Source organism: Diachasmimorpha longicaudata, chromosome 19 (assembly GCF_034640455.1).
Source record: "Diachasmimorpha longicaudata isolate KC_UGA_2023 chromosome 19, iyDiaLong2, whole genome shotgun sequence".
Lineage (NCBI taxonomy): Eukaryota > Metazoa > Arthropoda > Insecta > Hymenoptera > Braconidae > Diachasmimorpha > Diachasmimorpha longicaudata.
The window spans coordinates 256198-280293 of NC_087243.1; the positions used below are offsets into that span (position 1 = coordinate 256198).

Below are 24096 nucleotides of genomic sequence, written 5' to 3' on the forward strand. Positions count from 1 at the left end.
GACCGTTGCTCTCGCGTGAATTGCCAAAGGTCGGTTTACGTTGAAGTTGTAGTGAATATTAGGGCGATCGAAGTACTATATGAATCGCGAAAATATTATTTTTGTTTCTGGTTATTTAGTTACGTTTCTCCTAACCCCGGAGATCCCGAGAATACGGTCGCGGAGATGAAAAGTGAGTCTTGCGGAACTTCAAACGTTCGCGCCGAAATCTGTTATTACCGGCCGTAGGCCAAATCTGCGTTATCATAGCGCACGGAGCGCTACGCTCCCGGCTGTCGCCATGGGCCGAACCCTCGCCTGGCAAGTCTCTGCGCAGGCATCGACAGGATAACCACGTGTTGCTTCTGTGCAAATTAAGTTGAGTGTAAAATTAGTGATAATTAGTCGAAGAGTTGCAATCGAACCATCATCAGGAGCACATCCGATCACCAGGACAATCCATCGAGGACCCATCAAGGCCGAATCTACCCTCGTGTCGAAATACAGTTAATACTGTCTCCGAGTGCGCGTATGCCACAACTGTGTTTTCGCCATTGTTTAATAATCATTATTGTAATTTTGAATAATTCATCCTGGATTCTTATCTCAGGGTAATATTTAGCGTTTCGTTTAATTTATTGAGATTTTGTTGTGTGCGGTAGAGCCTAAATAACGCCAAGATCATGCATTTACGCCTTTTGCGTTTCTATGCTTTTCTTATTGCCTGGGAATTATTAAACCCCCATGCCATGCCAGGGTTACGTAATACTCGTGACCTTGAGGATGTTACGTATGTTTTGTGAATTTGGTTTGAGTATTCACGTATTGATGAAATATTTTGCGCTAGTCGCCTATATATTTGGTTTTGCGTTTACTGCCTTCTCGAATTCTCAAGTATTTGTACCTTTGTGCCTTTTGGTCTATTTATATTCCAAAAATACGTTTATGACGGATTATCCGTATATTCCAAATTAATTTGGAATTACCTGCAAATTATTGCCTTTTACCGATATTCTTCTGGAATATTGTGTTGGCGTCATCGCCTATCGATAAATTCTATTTTGTGCCTTAGGCCATTGCGATTACACTTCGCTAACAAAAAGTGTCTACCGATTCGTCGTTTTGTGTACGAATTTAAGTTGGTCTATGTTACGCGCCTCCGCGAGAATCTCCCGTGTTGAGAATTATTACGTGAACAGAGTTAGTGGAACTAGTTAGGTTGCTGAATTAAACTATATGATTGAATTATATCGAATGCCGGGAAATAATAAGACTGCTATATACGTAAACAGCACGTCTGCTCAGCTTGGCTTTGATATTTCGACTAAACTGTATTCATGATACATTTGATACGCGGTTAGGTGTGTTTCCTTGTGTACGTAACGAGTAGAAGACTCATTCTATTTGTCATATGGTCGACATCCCACGTATTTTTTCTTGCCAAGGTCGCGCCTCCGTATAGTGTATATCCCGCGTCCGTAGTTCTAGCGACTCGATGTTGTTATGCTCTCAGAGCCCGTACATTTTATAAATTATGTGGCGTTAGGATTTTTCGTTACTAATTGCGTTATGACGCCTTGAAACTAGTAATTCGAATTTATTTATTGTATCGAGTATTAGTTATGAGTTCGAAATTATAGATGTTAGGTTATTTCGGGTCAACTAATAGTGTTTAGCCCAAAATTAGGATCGTTATATTTTCTTTTGTTCTATTTGGTTTTTGGTGAATTTAGTAGATTAAGTTAGACGGATAAAACAGTTTGGGTCTCTCTCTGCGTACGATACGCTAACGTACTTTAAAATAACTAGGATGAGGAATAATTTGTAAGATCTATCTCTCTCTCAACAAAATTGTTGGATTATTTTTGTGTTTCTTATTAAAATCGGGAATATTCGATAAAGTCTTATATTTTGGATTATTATTATCGGAAGCTAAAGAATATAGTTACATTCGAAAATATTGAAAATGTGTTTGATTGGAGTTTATTCAATTAAATGCCCTGTGACCAGCATACCCTGAACCCCCCCTCTCTCCGCAACCTACATCCTGTGCAGCGTGAGCAATTACCACCTTTCCCTTGACCCTTTAGTTTAAGTTTAGTTCGTTTACGTTTTAGTTAGAGTTTTTAGACCGTCGTCGTGAGGTATCCGCTTCGGTTAGGTATTCGGTTTGTCGTTTTCCGTCGAGACAAAACAACAACTTGCGCCCTTCAGAGCATCAAGCGAAAAAGGCGGGTTAACTGGTAAGTTTTTAGTCAAGAAAAATCTACCACGTTACAATTTATAATCCAAAAATGAGTTTTGATGCGGATTATCCGTGTATTCCAAATTAATTGGAACTATCTGCAAATCTTTGCCTTTTTTAGATTTTAATAAATTGGAAACCAGGTTAATTAACAAAAATGCACGATATAAGTAAGAGCAGTTTTTATTTCTAGAGGAATATATGTTCACACTTCGAGAGCAGTCGACGAACTAACAAACGAATTGGAAAATCTTAAAAACCAAAGCATCGTCATCATGGTTTCTTTCTTCCAATGAACAATGATTTCTTTCTTTCATTCTATAAATATAAACTGGAGGTTTCGGCGCAAGACCATGCAGACGGTCTCTCCAGGAAACAATGACCTAACAGTACTGGTGTAAACTTATATATGCCTCTAATATAATCATATTGTTTTTGCTCTTTTCAATACCTTTTACCGGTATTCCTATGGAATATTGTGTCTGCGTTTATCGCCTGTGGATTTATTCCATTTTTGTGCCTTAGGCCATTGCGACTACACTTCGCTACCGAAAAGTGTCAACCGATTCGTTGTTTTGTGAATTTAAGTTCTGTCTACGTTACGCGCCTCCGCCGAGAATCTCCCGCATATTTTCTCTTGCCAAGGTCGCGCGTCCGTATATTGTATTTCCCGCGTCCGTCGTTCTAGCTGCTATGTATTCGATTATGCTCTCGGAGCCCGTATGTTTTTGTAAATTAGGTTGCGCTCGGATTATTTGTCATTAATTGCGTTTATAACGCCTCGGAATTTGTCGTTCGGATTTATTTAGAGTACCGATCAGAAATGAGTCGAAATCATAGATCGTTAGGTTATTTTCGGGTAAATTAATCGTATTTAGCCCGACAGTAGGGTGTGACGAGGCCACATAACCTCTAAGGTTATTTTCATCCCCCCCACGCCCCCTCTATCTCCATCACGTTCATTTATCGCTCACTCACCGTTGGAGAAACCCCGTATATATAAGTCCTTCCCCTTCCCCCCTTTACCTACTCGCCGCGCTCGGATAGCGCGACAACCATCGGAGAAATCACCACTGGAGGATAAGATGACGTAGTCATCCTCCTCCTTCCCGCAGTCCGCTACTCGCCGCGCTCAGCCACCAACGAAGGAGTGGATGACGTAGGTCATCCCCCCCGCCGCAGTCCCCTACTCGGCGATCGGATTCAGCCAATGGGCGCCCACGCACGTTGCGTAGTGCGTCTCCCTGTTACTCCTCGGCCCCCGAAGATACCCACAAGCATCGATCGGTGGATCAGGGGGATGCGAATGTTGCGTCACCGAAAAGGGATGAATCTAGGCCGAGGACTCCCGAATACATCGAGGAGATCCTCAAGTGGCCTATCGATCGCCACTCGTCGTTCAGCTGCATTGAGAATCAGTGCGGCATTGAATAATTACTATTAAAATCGATCGGAAGATAGTGTTCAATAAAGTGGCCCAGGATCACCAGAGTTCGAAGAGAGGCTCATCCGGACCAGAGTCAACCTTGTTGGACCCCAGAAAAAGGGTGGACACCCCCAAAAAACCCAGAGAGGAGACAAAACCCGGAAAAATCAGGAAATCATCGCCAGCCGAGTGAGTACCCTTTCTTTCCCCCTTCACCCAGCGGCATCATTTCTCCCAGCGATATTTCCCAGAACCCCTCCAATGGTGATTATAGACTTAGTTCTTTTATTTATATTATCATTATTACTAGTATTTCTATTAGTCTATTCACAAATATCGGTTCCCTAAATTCTTCCCCTTTTTTCTAATAAATGTAGAGCCACCCCCCTTTTTTGTATTATATAAAAGTGGTCCGACAAGTGACCTGCCTGTCCCTCACCCCTGAGAATTCTGGAAAACAGGCATTATTTCTCGTAATCATAATTTTGACCGATCATTGTAAAATACTATTAATTATCGTTGTTAATAAACTAATTTAATATAAATGAATTTGCCCCCTTTTTCTATTATTTCTGACCCGCCCCTTAATTATTAATAAATATTTAAGACAAAGGTCACAAGGGTCATCATATTTTCTTTTGTTTTATGTGGTTTTGATGAATTTAATGGATTAGATTAGACGGATAAAATCAGTTTGGGTCTCTCCCTGCGTACGCTACGCCGCATTCCTTGAAATAAATGGAATGATGAATAATTGTGTGAGATCTATCTGGCTTTCACGAAAATTATTGGGGTTATATTGTAGTTCTTTATTACAATATTTGGAATATTCGAGAAATTATTGTATTAAGGGTTATTATCAAGAGTTCAAGTTAATCTAGTTCCGTAAAGGAAGATCAAATATGTGTTTGATTTGAGTTTATTTATTGAATTAATAGCCCAGTGACCAGCAACCACCCAAACTACCCCTCTCTCCACAACCTATATTTTGAGCAGCGTGAGCATTTACCACCTTTTCCTTGACCCTTTAGTTTAAGCTTTCCTACGTTTACGTTTTAGTTAGAATTTTTGGTTCGTTGTCGTCAGTTATCCACTTCGATTACGTTTTTCGGTTGGTTGTCTCCGTCGAGACAAAGACCAACCTCGCGCCCTTCAGAGCATTCGTTCCGTTTTCGGACTGTCAATGGACAAAAGCGGGTTAACTGGTCCATTTTTATATAAGTAAAAATCTACCACGTTACAAAATATATCTCATGATTTTTTTCAACATTTCTCAGTTTTATGCAAACAACTTTCATTGCAGAAGCTAATAAACTTCAACCCATTTCCTGACCTGCTATATTCTACTGTATATTTCTTATTTTAATTAATGACCGCGAGAAACCCATTCGAACTTTTAAAAAACAAATATGAGACTAATCATTTTGTAGATTTACCTTCAACAGCATTGTAAAATATAAAGCTCATGGAGAGAACAGAAATCGTATAGAATTGTATGACACACATTTTCATAGTCGTGATAGGCAGCAAACTGAAGAGTGACTAACTCAAATCCAGTTTTATGAATCACAACACGGGTACGCAATATTGCGCAGTTTCATGTTGTAAAAAATAGGAGCCGAGTTATATCGGTGGGTGAATCATCGGCGTCATATACAGAAGCGGAAATCACTAGACCGATGGCCATGGGTACTAACATTTTTTGTAACAGATTTGGAGTTTTATTTCTCTATGAGCGCGTAAACGACTAAGTTTTCATAGTCATGAGTCATCATTTCATGAAACGAAATTTGGATACAAATTAAACTATCAGGGGGAGAAATGTGGGACGACATGACACGAAAGCGCTTTCAGATCAAATTTTGTGTGCGATGATTACGCTTGAGATCAACGCTTGAGATAAACTTATCATTGGCAATGGGATTGAATTGAATATGAAATGCAGTAGATTTACGTTGTCAATTCTTTTATTGACGGAGAAGGGGCCGAAACGAACGACGGATATAGATATATATATATTTTTTTTAATTTTTAAAAATTTGTATGGGACAGTCAGATGACAACGAAGTCTTTCACTCTGATCATTTTTTTCCTTTAATATCTTATGCCAAGAGCACTTCGATATATTCTCCACAGCCAAGATTTCATGAGCAGAGTGTTTTGGACCACTGTGTCTAGTAAGAGAGCGGAACCGATCTCTATCTCCAAACCCTTACCTGCCCGTCACTAACCGCGACAGAGTGCCACCACGTAAGGATAGAAAACCAGTTTTAAATGATTTGTTCGGTTGTTATTATTAGGGATCGTGATGTTCAGGATGAGGTATTGAAATACGCCGATAATGAACGACGTAGGAACGTAAAAACAGAGACCAAAATGTAGGATAGACCAAACAGTTTATTATTGCTCAAACATATCTCGATTTCGCAAAGACTCAGGGGAAAACCATCGGAGGGAAAACAGGAGGATAAGAGAGATGGAAGAATAGGGATTATTGTAATTAAAACTTACAGCGATCGGGGGAAAATGTTGAAAATGGGAAATTGATGCGCATGCCAGGGGTCCTCTGACTGATGCGGGGCTGGTTCTATTAGGTTCTATTCTTTCTACCTGCGACGGGCTGCCGAAGATACTCTGTTCGGCAATCCTTCTACCTGCAATTAACTTATAAATGCGGTTCTATTAACGGCAATTATCTTCGCCAGCCGCAGGTAGATTGGGACTATTCCTTCCGGTGATGATTCTCAAACTGTCTTTTCCGCGGCACGAGCTCTTTTCTATAGTGAGAAAAGCTCGCCAATTGATGATGTAGTGTCTAGAATCTTCCCCTTTCTTCCTTTTAGGCTGGTCAGGGATAATTTCCGGATTAGGAAATATTGGCGTCCGATTTGACGACGATGGGCGAGTTTCCACCCCTTTCGTTTCCGCCAGTCACGGTGGTGGGTTAGCCCCCGCTTTTTCCGATGCCAATCTAAGCAATATGTGTCTATAAATTGTCTAATGTCCCAATGATCACTCACCCTCCGCGATGACGCCAATTGACCGCGTTGAGGTTTTTCGGGTGGTTCTTAATTACTAGAAAAGGGGTTTTCCTACTGGAACCATACGGACTGGACTCCAAGAGGCCAGTGAGAAGTTTTACGACATCAATGATAACGAATTCATCTGTCGTTTATAAAACTCCTGTCTCATCATTTGAATGAAGACGTACGGGGTACGTAACAACTGTAAGGAATTCTCAAGAATTCCTTCAAACGTCCTGGATCCGAAGGGGATATCCAGAAAGGGGTGAGTGCACCAAGAGAGAGAGAGTGCGAGAGAGGCTTAGGGATGCATTAGGGTTAAGAAATAGGGCATTAGGGTGAGCGGGAGGGACAACTCCCCAGGTCATGCGGATAGGAGTCCAAGAAGTATATAGAAAGGGGTATTAGGAGTTTGTAGGATCGGAAACGTTAGGGATGCGGGGACCGAAGGGAATTCCCGGTTATGAGCCAAATTTACCGAGCTCCGAGGAATTCCCTGAGGATCATTCCCCCCGTTTAGATTTTTTTGGATCTGTGTAGGAGTACGTAAAAATACCGCTCGATTTAGGGATCAAGAGGGAGGGGGAGATACGTTTTGGGTTTAGGGTGGCAGACCTAGGGGCCTAGAGCAGCCCTAGTAACCCCTAGGATAGCCAAAAGGCTGAATTTTAAATAAATCGTAAGGATTTAGAATTTAGAATAAAGATTAGGGTTCCCACTTTCCTCTGATCCTCGAGAAAACAACCAGAAGGATCTACGACGTTTAGGCATAAAAAGAAAAATAACAATGAAAAATCATCTCCCGATCCAGAGATGCTAGGAGGGTAGAGAAACCTCATTTGAATTTTGAATGCGGTTGGCGCGCGTGCCTCTGGTTGACACAGACACGCCAGCACCATTAATACCGAGTACGACCACAACTCGCCTATTGTGATTATTCCATTGTCGGAAAACACGTGTGACGGACGCTAAATATTGACGTGCAATTATAAATAAAATTCGAGTGCAATAAAATAGTGAAACTTCTCGTCGACGCGACATCAATTTAAGGAGACACCCTGGAGGCCGAAAGCAACGAGTTTTGTTCGAGAAATAAGGTCAGGGAGGTCATCCGTTGGATTTTTGCCGGTCGTCGCCGGTCGACAATAGAACACGTGGGTAACGAGCCACAGGTGAGATTGCATCATTAATAGCTAGGATAGAAGTAAAGACAGTATTTGCGATTTTATTTTAATCAACTCCTCATCTCGATGCCGTTAAAATTAATTCATATTATTTTTTTAGAGGATAAGATCTTGTGTATATAGAAATATGCCACTGCCCTGGCGAGGGGTAGCGAAGAGAGACATCTTGCCGTCTCCCTTGGGCGAGGGGAGGCGGAGAGGGAATCGCCCAAAAACAATGGTGCCGGACGACACAGGTTTTTAGAAATAATTTCACTTCGATTTTGGACTCCGAAACTCACGGTAGAGTTTTTGATAGAGAGGAAGAAACAGTTCGATTTTGGACTCCGAAACTTGCGGTAGGGTTTTGATAGAGAAGTGTCGGTTAGACCACCGAAGGGTACCTATCGTGGTGCGAGTGATCGGTGCTGATCGAGTGCGGGGCGTTTAGCCAGGAAGGGCGATCGCGATGCGTGAGTGGTACCCATAAGGCACCACCACGAGAATTTTTAATCCTCTGAGATAATTTAGAGAGATTTAGGGAATTATGATGCCTCCCCATTGGTGGAGGAGATTTCCGCGAGATCCGTTTCGTTTATAGGGATTCGATAATTATTTAATTCGAAGTAGGGATTTGCTCTGAGTGATTCAGAGAGAAAACGATTCAAAGGGTTAATTAAGCCAAAAATTAGAAATTTCGAGCCTCGTCTTTTGCGTTATCTCTCTCGGCGGACTCATATGTATCTAAAAGAGATTGTGATGTATCACTTATGGTTATTTAAGATTCTTTACAACATAATAGTTTCTTTTGTTTCTGGTTGTGGTTATTTATTAAAATAATGTATTAGAACTAATTGAAATACTATCAAAGGTAATAATTAAATTTATTTATTCATAGTTTTAGGGGTTTTGTTATTTTCTTTTGCGGATGAAAGTCCGACGAACCACCTCCATCCGGACTACGCCCTCTCTCCACAACCTACCTCCTGAGCAGCGCGGGTATTCAAGGTCTTCTCATGGATTCCTAAGCAAAGCTATGTGTTTTTAGTTTTGTGAATTTTGGTTTATGTTAAGAATTGGTTTATTGAGACTCCGGTTTGTCGTCCCCCGGTAAAAAGGACGGCTGGCGCCCAACAAATGTTGCTTGCGAATCCAGGGGAAAGGGCAGTTAACGGGTTTTTCTCAACCCCGAGGAAAAATCTCGTTACACAACTGTCACCGTGTTTAGATAAAATTGATCAGACCAGAATTTTTCGAGATAAATTATAGAATTTTCTTATGATTTACGTCACGAAGGGATTTAGCTGGAAATTAATATGTGGTGCCAGTATCGAACAATATGAGGAAGATAAGTGAAATTATTACAGTACAAACGAAAATAAGTTGATATATCCTGGGAGGTTGAGTTAGTGGGAAAGCAGATTTCATCAAAGCCATTGTTAAAACTGCAGGCGAATCCTATGAAACTGCCGATGGTAATGTCATATAAGAGTATATAAGCGTAGACCACTCGAGAATTACACAATGAAGTGCTCAACGACTTCGCCCAACGAATGTACAAGTGTGCTCAAGGATGACCCGATGAAACATGCAAGTTAGTCTAAGAGCAGTTCATTAAAGAGACGCAATCAGAATATCACTTTGAAATATTGAGTGTTCGAGAAGGGACAAGTTGGATAGTTTCAATTTGTAAAGGTTGTTTCCAAACAAATTTTCATATTGGAAACACAGTCATTGCTACGATCGTCTCCAAGAAACTGCAAACTTAAAACAGAATAGTAGTAAGTGGGCACGATTGGCGAATTTATTCCAGGAATCGTCCCCCTTCCCCGCTTTTTCCAGACGTGTCCGAACACGTTTTCCCCATTGTCCTTTGAGGAGGACGTCGCCGCTCTAGGGCCCCCTGGGGTGAGGGTCCCCAAAAAATGTCATTGTTCGACAGAAAGTGGGTGGTGGGCGGGTGGCGAAGGAATGCGAGCAGGTCCCAAAACACTTAAAACCATCCCATTGTTATGCAATGGAATGTCCTTCACGTGTTAAGGGAAACTGGCCCATTATTTTTTTTTAAATGGAGGATTGCGCAATGCTCTGGCAGGAATGGCGCAGTAAATGGATGCTTTTTTTTTTACAGGTTTTTAGGGCAATAAATTTTCCCTTTCTATGGAAGACCGTTGGGAAAATTCTCAACGATGTCCCCTTTTTTTTCGACTAAGTTCATCTCTCTTTCTTTTATTGCATGTTTTTCCTTTCAAAAGTTTTTTTATTTTATTTAAAGATCAAAAATGTGTTTTGCCTTCCGTCTTTTTTTATACCTGAAAAGATGTTGAGGGTTTTTGTAATAAATAATTAAACATAGGGTTTACATTTTATCTTTCTTTTTATATTTCATAAAAATTGTAGGATACATTTTACAAATCATTTATATAAAATCATATGTGTATGGTTTTTTCAATATGAGAGCATTCTGTAAGCCCCTCCCGCGAATTTATCTAAATAATTAAAACAATTATGGAATAATTCTCGCATATAATACCACAAGAGCTCCGAAATTATCGGATATTTCCCGATAGGTTCGTTGCAAACAAATGAACGTGTCAAGTTTTCCAGTCTAAAAATTTTTCTGGAAAACTTGACAAGCTTATTTGTTTGTAGGGAACCTTGAGGGAAATATCAGATAATTTCGAAGTTCGAGTGGTATTCGGGGGATTATTTTTTTCATCCAAATCTTGGCCGATAGAATTGCACCATGAGACATAATTTTCAACGAATTGCCATTTAATCTGTCAGATACAATTGAGGGTTACTTCATCATTTGTTTTTTTTTATATAGGCAACATGCAAAATTTCCAGTGAAATTTCCAAGAATTTCCGCTGAAATACCGTGTTGGCTATACAAAATAACGTCGAATGGTGCAATCCTATTGGCCAAGATTTGGATGGGAAAAATAATCCAAATAATTGGTACAAATATCCGAGATTTTCGTGGGGTATTGTACGTCGGAGATCATCGCGAGCCATGAGATACATTTCCTCGAAATTTTTGCGTATGCGATGATAAAGATCCTCCGTGGCAGGCATTCGATTATATTCCATATAATTCATAGCAACGCCTGCAATTGATCGTACTATCGATTCCTTATATTCCTTGAGAGGCAATGTCTCCAAGAAATCCAGCCACTGATTAATCCATGCAGCCTTGTTTTTCAATGTAATGATGCTCTGTCCCATCATCATTATGGGAGTCTGATTGACATCATCATTGCGAACAAAGGTCACGCAGGGATTTCCAAAACTACGGTGGAATTTCACGTTTATGGCCCCAAATTCCTTTGCAGGTACATTGTGGTTGATATTTGGGTGAAACTTCTCAGGGTCAAAGTAGTCGGTTACGGCATCCAAATCGTTGAAAAAAAGGGTCCATTCTTCTCGTGTAATTGACAATATGGCGCGTTTCAGGCGTACGCCCATAAATTGCACGACCGGGACGAATTGACCGAAACACGTAACTTTTAAGCCGACACGAATTTGTTGTGTCTCTGATCTATTCAAAGATATAACTTGAGACAATACCACATGCTGTTCAGCATCACTGAATCCCTTTTGTTTGGTACTTTCCATGTTGAAAAAATGAATGGATGAAATCGGGACGACTGAATAAAATCCACCGCGAGCACCCGCGTTTTATAGCGCTACGTATGAGAGTGGAGGGGACAGAATCCCCACTAAGCACATGACAGACCTATAACCGTCAAACATTATCCCCCACCGCAGGGAGTTCTGCGGCGGCGGCGCCACACATGCGCCCCACTTTCGCGGTTTTGGTATGTTGCGCGGTACCCCCACTCTTACCATGGAACCTTCCTATACCGATTTTTTTTTGTTAAATCGAGTGATGCGTTTGTTGTCATTCGTTAGAAGGCATTGCAATAGTAAAAATGTCTAAAAACTTTGAAACTTACGCTTTAGAGTCCCTTAAAAAATATCTCGCGGATCGCAAATCGAATGAGGGACGACCAAAGCCTCAATTTCGCCAGAAAAGAGTACGCGTATGTGTTGATAATTATACAGATGATGATTACCTAGAGAGTGAAGATAGTGATGACATGTGTATTCCAGCAAAAGCGCGGAAAATCGCGATAGGGTCAGGATTGGAATGCGAAGTGGAAGATTTCCTTGTGGATCCTCCTTGCGTATGTAAATACAAATTCCTTGGTGAGACATGGAATACAATCCATATCAGATATCGCAGGGAGAAATTACACTCTCAAGATGAGAGCATAGACATGTGTACGACATTTAAAGTATGTTACAATGAAGAACCTGCAGAATCTAGTAGAAAAATCGAATCAAATTTTCAAATAAGATATAATCCTCCATCACTGAGAAGCATTGCAATCGCGAATTTATTAAATGAAAGGAAATATGCGAAAAATGCAAAAACTTTGGCTGTGGTTACTAAAGCAATTGTGCATAATAGTGATGTTTTATTATATAAAATGTCGAAGTCAAATGGTTTTTTCGACTGCATAGAACACACAAGATTATGCAAAGCAGGCGTGGGGGAAAAACTCTATTGGTACCACTTTTTTAGGGTGTGTGAGGAAGAATATTATCTCCCTGCGGGGGAGGAGACATTGGTCTACAAGAAAGGAAATGGACCAATCATTGACCTTTCCTTTCAATAGCCACCAAATGCAAAACAAGTGGGGGGCGAAAAAAAGGAAAACTCGAGCATCCTTCCTCATCAGCAATTCAAAGCACCCCCCCCCCCCCACCAAGGCCAAATTTTCAAAAAAAGTGTGGAAAACTTAGCCCCTCCTCTAAACTAGGGATGCATCAAGGAACCCAGTGAGATCATTTACTGCATTTGCGTTTTTTACGTCAATATGACATCAAGTCAAATGAACTCATCTCCAAAATCCAGTTGTCAATCAGGTTATCAGCCTGGAACTTTTACGCCTAAAAAATCTAAATATTGTGGAATCAACGCGAATAAAAATGGAATTAAGATAATTGGTGATCGTGTAGTGAAATATAACAGTGATGAGAAGAAATCAATTGAAAAAATAGTGAAAAAAGTGAAACTCCAACGACATTAGATTTCCCAGACAGGTCCTGTCATAAATATTGACTCTGACCTTCAAATGGTTGAAAAGAAGACGAAAAACTCAACCAGACGATTGGGCCATAAATCACCCGGTAGCACTTAAAGTGATTCTAAAATCCTGAAAGTCAATTGTAATGGACCCGAGCGGTTGGGTTCGGGTTTCGGGGTTCACACTCGCGGTTAGAGGATAGGAGCAGATATCTTCAATTGATTAACTATCTTTATTGGTTATTTCCCAAATTTATTAACAATTAAAGACTCGCTCTGAGACACAGAGTATCAGGCGAGTATAAGTACAAAAGAAGTAACTCCTTATGAATGGTATTCGGATAACTGGCCCAGAGAATAGGAGTCCTCGAGTATTTATTGTCTCGTGGATTCGTATTACATCGCACGGGGACGCGCTAGAGGCCCGTTCGAGGCGTAAAGCGCTGACGCTGCGCCCCATTTATCTACATAAGTTGAATGTACGTGGATTTATCCACATATATTCATTACCTTTTATTTTCCTTTCTTCATATGTTTTGCATTCCGAATAATACGTGCCACTTTCGTGTCCTCGTATTCTCCGGATTACGAAACTGAAATGTTATGGCATTTTGGGGCATAACATCCCTCCCCGCCGGGGAAGAAAATTATTACTGATGATAATTTTCTTCTCTAACCCTATCTCATCAATAATTATAAAAACATTCCTTTTTCCTCCGTGGAGGTAAAGAGATGTTCTCTGGAAAAGTAGAAATCCTAAGAATATCCACGATCATCACTTCTGGGGGCATGAAATAGTGAAAGGTTAGACAGTTGAACAAGACTGTACAGCCTTATCTATGAACAATTTCGCGGAAAAGAGCCCAGAAACCTATTCTATATTTATTTTTCCTCGATAAAATCAATATTAATGAAGTTATAGCCAATCAAAAGTCTGGGACGATCAAAATTCGTCCAAAACTTCACCGCCCCTTCAAGAAGGTGAAACCGCATTTAAAAAGAAGGAAACATGGCTAAACCTGAGAATTAATGTCAATACGTATTTACAAGTAAATCTTTCAACTTCCTTCGCTTCTCTAACACACGCAGGCTAGGGTTTCCGGCACCAGCAGTACAGAGATACTCCTAGTAGAAGGGCAAGAACCACCATGACCACTGAAAATATTGACGATGGGTGGAGTAGAAATTCCTGATAGTCGAATTTCTTTTGAAGCTTCCCTAGATCTTCCTTTTCGGTCTCTAGCTGCACATGAAGGTCCTCCAATTCCTTCAGGTTCCCTATGACGTTTGTGAGTCGAATGTCGCTCACGTTATGGTCCTGCTGCTGTAGTTGCGTAATGGTGTCATTACTTAGTGTCAAGTTCAGTCTAGGCTGAATATGATTCTCCCAGGTTGTTTCCTTTGACTTTCGGCCCCGGATAGTGAAATCAGGAGCGATAACCTGACAGAAATCTTCTATCCGCATTATTCCAGAACCTTGAAGGGTGTCTCGAAGTTTCCGCCCTCCGCAAGCTATGGCAATTGCTTCAGGTTCCGGTGCCACGTAGAACCATGCATTAGTCTTCCGCATTTTGATGAGCGTGAGACCTTGTAGCCGCAGATGTCTCGTGCTACACGTTTCCGGTATCTTATCTGGGCTCAGGTACATTCGCACCTCACAAGGGCTAGTGACTCTCATTTTTTGAATCGGCAAAGAGTCGGTGCATAAGTATTGTCCCCGAACTCTCTTGCAGCAATTCAATTGCCCCTCGGTCATTGGCACGTACTGATGTGTTGCGCCATGTACGACCAGAAGCGCATTTGATGCCTCCAAGTACGAGTGAAAAAGTTAACAGTGAAGAAGTTAACATTCCAAGAACCAACAACATGAACGCCGGAAAGTGTTTTAAGTGCGGTCGATTTGGACACACTGTCTCCGACTGCTTCCAGCATCTCTCCATCCATGTGGACCGGATAAGATCTTCACAATCCTGTACTCGGGGTCGGTGCGCGAATCGTTCCTCGAGGAACCATCCATACCTGCGGCACTCCATGGACGACTTCGTATTCGAATATCTGGTGAGTACGAATACCTCCTTTACTTTCTTACCACCCTGTTTCTTACTGCCATTCGAAGTCTCTACTTTCCCTAATTCCTTGCTATTTTTGGAATGTTTTAGCGCCATCGATACCCCTACCATCCCGGGTACTTGAATTTGGAATTCAAGGTGAAGATGAGGGACTGGAGGGTTCGTAGTAAGAAAGATGTCAATGCCCTTTGGGATCTCTCCGTACGTTCCGACATCGAGGCTGGCGTAGAGGACGTTTTCAACCTCCGAAGACTCTTCGGCGAAACTCCAGCTCCACAACCGTGCCACGTGCCCAGTTCCTGGACGATAGCGAAAGGACGTGTGACATCTGTGCCTCCTATCTGTGGGATTATCCAGGCTACTATTATATTAATGATACTGTGATAGAGCGTCCCTCCAACGTATCTGGAACCGCTTTTAACAATAAATGGTTTAATTAAACAAACTATATGTATCTGCAGTTCTAGTCCTTTCCTGAAAATCTCCTTATCACCCGGGCAAGAAAATTCCAGAAATTCACAGGGTAGATTAATCCGAGGCAGGGGTCCATACAGTCATGCTTCTATAAAGGGTCGAAACCGATTTACGTGGACCCTCTGCGTTTTTTGTTTGGTTCCCGACCTGATGGTGTAGTTTACCTCACCATTCCTCTCGATAATCTCGTATGGGCCTATCCAGGGCTGAGTTAACTTCTTTGACCTTCCACGTCGTAGGACATCATTTTCCAGTAGTACCTTATCTCCGATTTTCAAATCTATAGGTACAGCGTCCTTGTCGTATTGGACTTTGCTCCTGATTTTCCCTTCATCGAGGGCCTCCCTTGCCTCCTGATGCGCCGCGCGCAATCGTTCACGAAGCTCCTGGGCAAAATCATCATAGCAATACGTCAAACGGGGTGGCTGTTTGACGGCCGTCGGTAACTCGGCGCGTCTCCCAAAAATCAGCTCAAATGGCGTCATTTTCATAGCCGTGTGGGGAGTGGTGTTATACGCAAACATTGCGTATGGCAGCCACGTATCCCAATCCGTTTGATCCTCTAGGATGAAGCTCCCCAGGTATTCTGCCAGAGTGCGGTGTGACCTCTCGACAATACCATTAGTCTGCGGATGATACGCCGTGGTTTGGATCTTCTTAATTCTTAGAAGCTTACAAACATTCCTAAATATCTCCCCTACAAAATTTGGTCCTTGATCCGTGAGCAATCTCTGTGGTGTACCATATTCACAGATGATTTTTTCGGCGAACGCACGCCCGATCGTATTGGCCTCTTGGTCCGGGATGGGTATGGCCTTGCTGAATTTAGTTAGTCCATCCTGAAACGTCAAGATATACTTATTCCCAGCATCCGTAATAGGTAATGGACCAACTATGTCCATTGCACATTGTTCGAATGCTGTTTCAGGGCTCTCCCCGATAATCATGGGGACCTCTGTGGCTTTTCCCAACTTGCTGAGTTGGCATTCCTCACAATTCCCCACATGGTTTTGAACATCCGACTTAATCCCCCTCCAGTAATATTTTTGCTTGAATTTGGCGCACATACGTTTTACACCCGGATGACCAGCAATCGGCGTATTATGATACTCTCGTAGTATTTCCGGAATGTCATCGTCAGCAGGTGTAATGACCCCGCCGTCAGCGTTCGAGTCCATCGCACCTGTGTTCGCTCTTATATGCGCTCGGGTTACCACGTTTATCCGACTTAACGCGTCAGCGTTGGTATTTAATTTACCAGGCTTGTGTACCACCTCGTATTCATACTCCTCTAATTTAATCCGCCAATGTACGAGTCTTGACCCCGGGTCCTTTACGTTAAATATCCACTTCAAGAGCCTATGGTCGGTCACTATGGTGAACTTACGCCCATATAGATAAGGACGGAAGTGACGAGCTCCCCATACAATAGCCAAGAGTTCCTTCTCTATGGTACTGTAGTTCTGCTCTGCCTTATTTAAGGTCCTGCTGGCATAGGCGATTGGTAAATCCTTGCCAATTTCTCCTGGCGATAACACAGCACCTATGGCCTTGTTTGACGCATCGGTGATGAGCAGAAACGGATTCCCGAAATCGGGATACTGCAACACCGGAGCTGTTGTCAGAGCCCTTTTTAGGGTGTCAAAGGCGCTCTGCTCTCTCTCCCCCCAAGTCCAAGTTATGTCCTTTTTCAACAATTCAGACAAGGGTTTAGCAATTTTTGAGAAGTCTCTGATGAACTTCCGATAATACCCCGCTAATCCTAGGAAGGACATAATTTCCTTCTCGTGCTGTGGTACCGGAAATTTCACTACTGCCTCTATTTTACTAGGATCCGCTTTGATTCCATTCTTGGTAATGATGTGTCCTAGATACACAACCTCCGTCCTCAAGAAATTGCACTTATCAGGTTGAAGTCTCAGGTTCGCTTCCTTCAAGCACTGCAGTACCTCCCTCAGCCTTTTATTATGCTCCTGTAGATCCGGTCCAAAAATCACGATGTCATCCAGATAGACGAAACACCGAATTCCCTGTACTCCAGCCAGGACAGAATTCATGAGCCTTTGGAAAGTTGCAGGCCCGCCCTTAACCCCGAAAGGCAATCTACAGAACTCGTAGTGCCCATATGGTGTGGAAAAGGCAGTTTTACACCTGTCCTCTTCCCTTACAGGAATCTGATGAAATCCCGAGGCCAAATCCAGAGTTGAGAAATATTTGGCATTTCCCAATCGATCCAGTATGTCGGATATATTGGGCAATGGAAATGAATTACCAACCGTGACTTCATTCAAGCGTCGGAAATCTACCACAACGCGGAATTTGACCTTCCCTGACGCATCCATTTTTTTAGGAACCACAAGCAAAGGCGCATTCCACTGGCTTTTGCTTGGACGCACGATTCCATTCTGCAACATCTCCTTGACCTGGTGATCCACCTCCTCCATCTGTGATTCTGGTAACCGATGAGGCCTGACATTAATAGGCGCTGTCCCCGGTTTCAATGGGATCTCATGCTTCAGATGATCTGTCGCTCCAGGAGGATCTCCTGGTAGCTGTACGATGGAGTTGTATTCCTCCAAGATTTCCAGAAGGGAATATTTCTCCTCCTGATTTAGGTGCTCAATCCTCAGATTCTCTCGCAATAATTTGATGCGGTCTTTCACCTCGGCCCTCTCGGCATCCCTCAGCATCATAATTATTTCCCCCGACGGCAGCGATTCCAGTTTAACCGTCGGTGGATTGATGAACACATCGTTGTCGTTCGTATTTACCACACAAACGAGCACTTGAACCTTTACTGCCTTCGTGAGACACTCCCCCATGAAGACGCCCTTCGCCAGTTGGTTTTTCCGGACGATACCAGTTCCGCTGCTTCGTGTGGGTACCGTTAGCAATACCTCACTTCTAGCCCCGATTTTCGTGGGTGTTTGATCCTGGAACAGCTCGAACGGATGTCCATTGATCACCAACGCCTTCCCATGGACTGTTTCCACCTTCAACGTAGGTGAAGACAGAAAATCTTCGCCTAAAATCCCCCCAAGGCAAGGAAAATTCGCAGGAACGACCTGAAACGTATGTCCCAGACATCTATTACCAATTTCCAACCGAAGAATAACCTCACCCAGGGTGGCGACGTCACGATTTGAAATCCCCCTCAAGATTCGGCTTCTCGGGGAAATTTCAACCCCTTCCGTCAGCTTGTCCACCCTCACTAAGGAAATCTTCGCTCCGGAATCTGCCAAGAACATGGTTGGCAGCTCCAGCTCCAGCGCAGTGAGTAAAATCTGTGATTTTATTTCCCCCTGCAGTGCTGGCTTTATCATCGTTGTTTTGTTTCCCTGGAAACTCCCCCCTTGCCGTGTAGGTTTTACCATCATAACTTGATAGGCTCCGACAGGCATAATTTTCCCCTCATCAGACTTATCAACCCTCCTTTTTGGATCTAGGTTACTGCTGTCGGTACCCGAATTATTATTTTGCTTACCTGCAAAATGAGACTTCACGAGCTCCGCAGGAATTCTCTGCGAGTCAGAAATTCCCAATTTCTTCTTTAACTTACGGCAATCAGCGGCCTCATGACCTGCATACCGGCAATGTTTACACACAGCGCCGAATGCGTTGACGCTGCGTCGCTCTGACGCAACCGGCAACGATTTGCGTTGACCTGCCTGCGGATTGCGACAATCTTTTGCAATATGACCTGATTGTCCGCAGTTGAAGCAATTCCCAGTGGATTGCCGGGCCATAGAAACTCTATTCCCGCCACTGGAGTTCCTTTGAGGCATCTCAAAATGCCTCCCTTTCTGAGGGCCAGAGATGGTTTTCTCCAATTCTACGGCTCCTGCACAGGACTCGTGGAGTGTCTTGAAATTATGGGCTCGCACCAAAATCTGCAACTGCCCTCGCAATGCCTGTTCGAACATAAGTTTAGCCAGAGACATTAGAATGGTTTTAGCGGCTACCTTTTCTACCTCCGTGAAACCAACGTGTAGACTCAGTAAGCCATTCAATAAATCAAGGGTGGCTTCCTCCGTGCGTGCGACATATTTAGAAACACTTTCATTCTCCTTTTGCTGTATTCTGCTAAACTCTGCTTGAAGTCCGACGAGACTTTTCGCTTTTCCGAAAAGTGATTGCAATTCTTCCTCCAGTTGTTGAAATGAGGTGATCGTTCGATACTTCAATTGCTTCAAAGCAGTACCTTCAAGTTTACTTCCCAGAATACCTTTTAGGAGCGAATCCTGATATTCCGGATATATCAATTCCCTAGCGGAAGTCACTGATTTCAGAAACCCATCTAGTTTATCCGAATCTTGCCCAGCAAAACAACGTACCATTTGAAGTGCCCCCTTCAGATCAAGGTATGCACTCCCTGGTGCTCGGTTATTCTGCATGTTTTGGTCTGCCCAGGCCTCCGCCAAAAGATCTCTAACTTCATTTTTCTCCTTTTCAGCTTCCTCTCGACGCTGCCGCTCAGAATCCAGAAGGCATTGCATTTCCCCTTGTTGTGCTTCCCTCTCTATCTCCATTTCGGCCATTCTTTCGCGCAACTCTGCTACTGAGTCCCGTAGCTCGTCAGTTCGCCGAAGTGGTCGTACCCCCTCGGGAGGTTGGTCCGCCCCATGGCGTTCGCCCCTAGGAACGAAACACCCCGCCGCTAATGTTCCTGTACGGTAAAACACGTTACTGGGTGTGGAGTACTCGTGTCTGGGCGTCACATCCCTTGCCCCGTCTTCCTGGATCTCATCCAAATCCTCAAACGGATTTCCAGGTACATTCGGAGGATTTTGGAGAGAGGATCGCTGGTTTCCTCCTCCAACCCCTCGTGTGCTATTAGCCAGCTGCTCCCCGGGTAATTCCTCGGGTAGATCGTCCTCTTCCCGATGGACGTCAACCCTGACCTGTTGTGCATTACCACTAGCCAACAAGCTCTGATGCAAAGATCGGCTATATCTCCGTTGCACATTAACATTCCCGTTAATATTCCCATCAGAATTAAACAGATGTCTTCTTACCCCTTGCCCTGAAATGGAGTAAGACTCGAAATCCGATTCCGATCGTCGACTACCATTTGCTCCAGTAGTTGACATAATTAATTATTTATTTCTTGGCCAAAAATGAAATAATTCCACTTGCGTAGCTACTTATCACGATACTAGCCCTTCTTGACAGGGTAGTTTCCTGATTCCACTAGTCTCTGGTACGATAAAGTACTAAGGTAGGTTTTCCTGGTTCACCCCAATGGTAACCACTATGATTCCTGATAACAGGTTCCCAAAAAATCTTCGTCTGATTTACCTTAACGGCAATCTTCTCCCTCCTTCGATGTGAAGGTCTGCTGCAGCTGCTGGCCAGTCTACCCCTAGGTAGTCCAAACTCCAATATTCGGTTCCTCTTCTATCACTGTGTGATGAGACAGTGGTTGATCAAGCCTCCGTCTCCCCCAAAAGATACGCTGCCACCAAAAATGTAATGGACCCGAGCGGTTGGGTTCGGGTTTCGGGGTTCACACTCGCGGATAGAGGATAGGAGCAGATATCTTCAATTGATTAACTATCTTTATTGGTTGTTTCCCAAATTTATTAACAATTAAAGACTCGCTCTGAGACACAGAGTATCAGGCGAGTATAAGTACAAAAGAAGTAACTCCTTATGAATGGTAGTCGGATAACTGGCCCAGAGAATACGAGTCCTCGAGTATTTATTGTCTCGTGGATTCGTATTACATCGCACGGGGACGCGCTAGAGGCCCGTTCGAGGCGTAAAGCGCTGACGCTGCGCCCCAGTTATCTACATAAGTTGAATATACGTGGATTTATCCACATATATTCATTACCTTTTATTTTCCTTTCTTCATATGTTTTGCATTCCGAATAATACGTGCCACTTTCGTGTCCTCGTATTCTCCGGATTACGAAACTGAAATGTTATGGCATTTTGGGGCATAACACAATAATAAAAAAACAAGTGAAATCGTGCAAGTGAGTACAGAGGAAAAAAAGTTGTGGATTAATATGCTAGAAAAAGATCTTGACGTGTTGAATCAAGTGAACTATATTGATAAGAAAAAGGATCTGAAAAAAATACAGGCTCACGAAAAACGTTTAAAACTCGCGGAAAAAAAGAAGGCCGACTTTATCGCCCGCGAAAAACGTCGCGAACTAGCTAAGGAAAAACAAAGACAATTTAGACCTCGCGAATCAGAAAAAAATCGATCCATGGACCACACATCGAAGGATATCATCCCTGAGACCATGATGGAATTGGATTCATCGATCGAGATCATTCCCATCACTCCATCAGTCATCAAGTTAATCCTGGAACGCGAGGGTGAAGATTTTCAGCATGGATCATTGAATTTCGCGGCCTCAACCCCTACAAGTAAATATTGAATCAATCATTCATAGGAATTTTTAGATTAGATTGATTAAAGCTAATCTTGTATTATTTTTTTGTTTCAGAACCGCAAAAAACTATCGAGGAAATCGAGGCCGTTCTAGTCGCGTTGGGCGCGAATCTAGAACAAAGGAATCGCGAGGATGATCACGAAGTGCGATGCACTCCAACGCAGCGTCAAAAAGAGTTTGATCAAATTGCGATGCAATTGGATCAAAGCAGTGATGATGATGATGAAGGATTGGCCATCCAGAGTCTGGATTTCACCCCGTTATCACCCAGTAACCGTTCGGGCTAAAAATTCATTAAACATTTTTGTATTTTTTTGGATAGCTGAAATAAAAGTCATAAATTTTATTGCAAGAGCGATGTCTTGACTTTTTTTATTGCTAGGCAAGACCAAATATTCCCTCTCCTGTCCCCAGCCCTTTTTTTTTCTCGTAGAAGCTAGGGGAAATTTCCCTCGCTTCTTCTTCTTCTTCGTCGGACCCCTGAATCCTTTCGTTTATTGTCTCTTTCCTTCTAGTTGTTTAGAAGGTTTAGAGAACAATTTTGACTTTTTCCTCGTCTTTCCTCCATTTATCCTTTGTCATCTCCCTCTAACTTACGGTTTAGAGGGTTGAGGGCGAATAGTGGGGCGAAAGTTATATAAACCGTGAGGTCCTACTATTCGTCCTCTTTCACCATCACCATCCCCGACGAGTAGTGTCCAGCTTCAGTTTTTTTGTGTTTTGTGTTTATTTTAAAAACTTGTGTAAAATGGTGAAAGTCACCACTCAAGGAGCGTGCCAGGAAGAATACGCCCGCGAGGTAAGTTTTTAAATATTTATTTTTTTGCATGTTTTTCGTTGTGTGACGTTTTTCTCGCGGTTTTTGATATGTGTTTCGCGGTTTTCAATTTTCCGTGTTTTCGCGTCCGCGGGTTCATTTTGGGGTTTTTTAAAATTTAACTTCCACGGGTTCTTGATGTTTTTATATCGCGTATTTTTATATTGTTTAAATGTCGACCCGTCGTGGGGGTATACGTTTCGCGTTTTAAAATTTCAAATTCGCGTATTTTTTTCATTTCAATTTTTGTTGTTTTAGTTTTTGATTTTTCGTTCGTATTAGGTTTTTTAGTTTTTAAATTCATTTTGTTTATTTTAGTTTTTTGATTTTTTTTTTCGTTTTCGTGTTTTTGTTTTAGTTATTTTGATTTTCCTTTGTTTTAGTTTTTAAATTCATTTTATTTGTCTTTTTTTTAATTTTCAATTCATTGTGTTTTTTATTTTTCAGATGCAGGCCACCAGGAGGAAGAGGGCCTACCTACGGGAGGCCAACGAGTGGCTGCGGTGGGAGGATGCGGAGGGTGAAATCCTGGATGGCGAGAACATTTTCGCCATCCAGGATCTCCATGACAGGGCCGCCAAATGGTTGGCGGATTCCGAGGACGAGGCCTTCATGGTGAGTTTTGTCTCTCTGTCTCGCTCTCTCTCTCTCCCTCTCTCTCTTCAACCCCCTTTATTCCCTTTAACCCCTTCCTGCCATTCCCATCAGTCCTCTCCTAAAATACATCCCTTCCCCTCCTGATTTTCCTATAATTATTTCATATTAATGTATTTTTATTTTCCTTTTGTTTCAGGCCGGAGCCCGTTGGGAGGGAGGTGTTAGGCCGGACACCCCGAGATTGCGGTGGGTCCGCGCTGTGAGGCGCGAGGCGCGGCAGTTTGCGGCCGAGGGCGAGCAGGTGCTCGCCCTATACGACGTCGAGGATGCCTGGGCCCTGAGGATCCTCTTCGGGGAGGAGCCCACCCAGTCCGACCTGACGAAGGAGGACTGGTCCCTGGAGCAGTGGGACTGAGACCCCCCTCCACCCCCTTAATCAAATTGAATTTTTAAATAAATTTTGTATTTTTTATTTTAAGTTTTTTAAAATAAAATTTTTAAACAAATATTTTCTTTTCTATTTATTTATTCAAATCCCTTAACTTATTTCCTTTAGTTTTAAATTACAACAGAGGCTTAGGAAAACAAAGAAAAAAAAAAATTTGTATTTTAGTTTTAAGTTTTTTTTTAAATAAAACTTTTTTTTAATAAATATTTTCTTTTTTCTATTTTTATTTATTCCCCTCAATTTATTTCCCTTAGTTTTAAGTTTAAATATTAAGAAAAAAAAGTATTTTAGCCTTAAGATCATTATTATTAAGACGAAAACAAAAAAATGTAGTTTAGATTTAAGTTTTTTTT

At 42.4% G+C, this 24096-nt stretch overlaps 2 protein-coding genes across 3 annotated transcripts in view; one reads left to right on the forward strand and one right to left on the reverse strand.

Annotated features, from left to right (window-relative positions):
- Positions 1-5239, reverse strand: part of LOC135171413 (chymotrypsin-C-like) — a 33787-nt gene extending 28548 nt beyond the window's left edge. For both annotated transcript variants that reach the window (XM_064137944.1, XM_064137945.1), the window contains exon 1: positions 5087-5239. In XM_064137944.1, coding sequence (XP_063994014.1) covers positions 5087-5162 — 76 coding nt within the window. In that variant the 5' untranslated portion in view covers positions 5163-5239. The remainder of the gene's footprint in view (positions 1-5086) is intronic.
- On the forward strand, positions 261-23793 carry LOC135171415 (uncharacterized). Its single transcript, XM_064137946.1, has 3 exons — positions 261-3839; positions 23146-23313; positions 23492-23793. The coding sequence occupies exons 2-3, from the start codon at positions 23146-23148 to the stop codon at positions 23708-23710; spliced, it is 387 nt and encodes a 128-aa protein (XP_063994016.1). The 5' UTR covers positions 261-3839; the 3' UTR covers positions 23711-23793.
- The last annotated feature ends 303 nt before the right edge of the window (positions 23794-24096 follow it).

Coding starts and splice junctions, on each gene's coding strand:
- LOC135171415 (XM_064137946.1), top strand. CDS start 23,146: ATGCAGGCCACCAGGAGGAAGAGGGCCTACCTACGGGAGGCCAACGAG. Junction 23,314..23,491: donor CCGAGGACGAGGCCTTCATG/GTGAGTTTTGTC, acceptor CTTTTGTTTCAG/GCCGGAGCCCGTTGGGAGGG.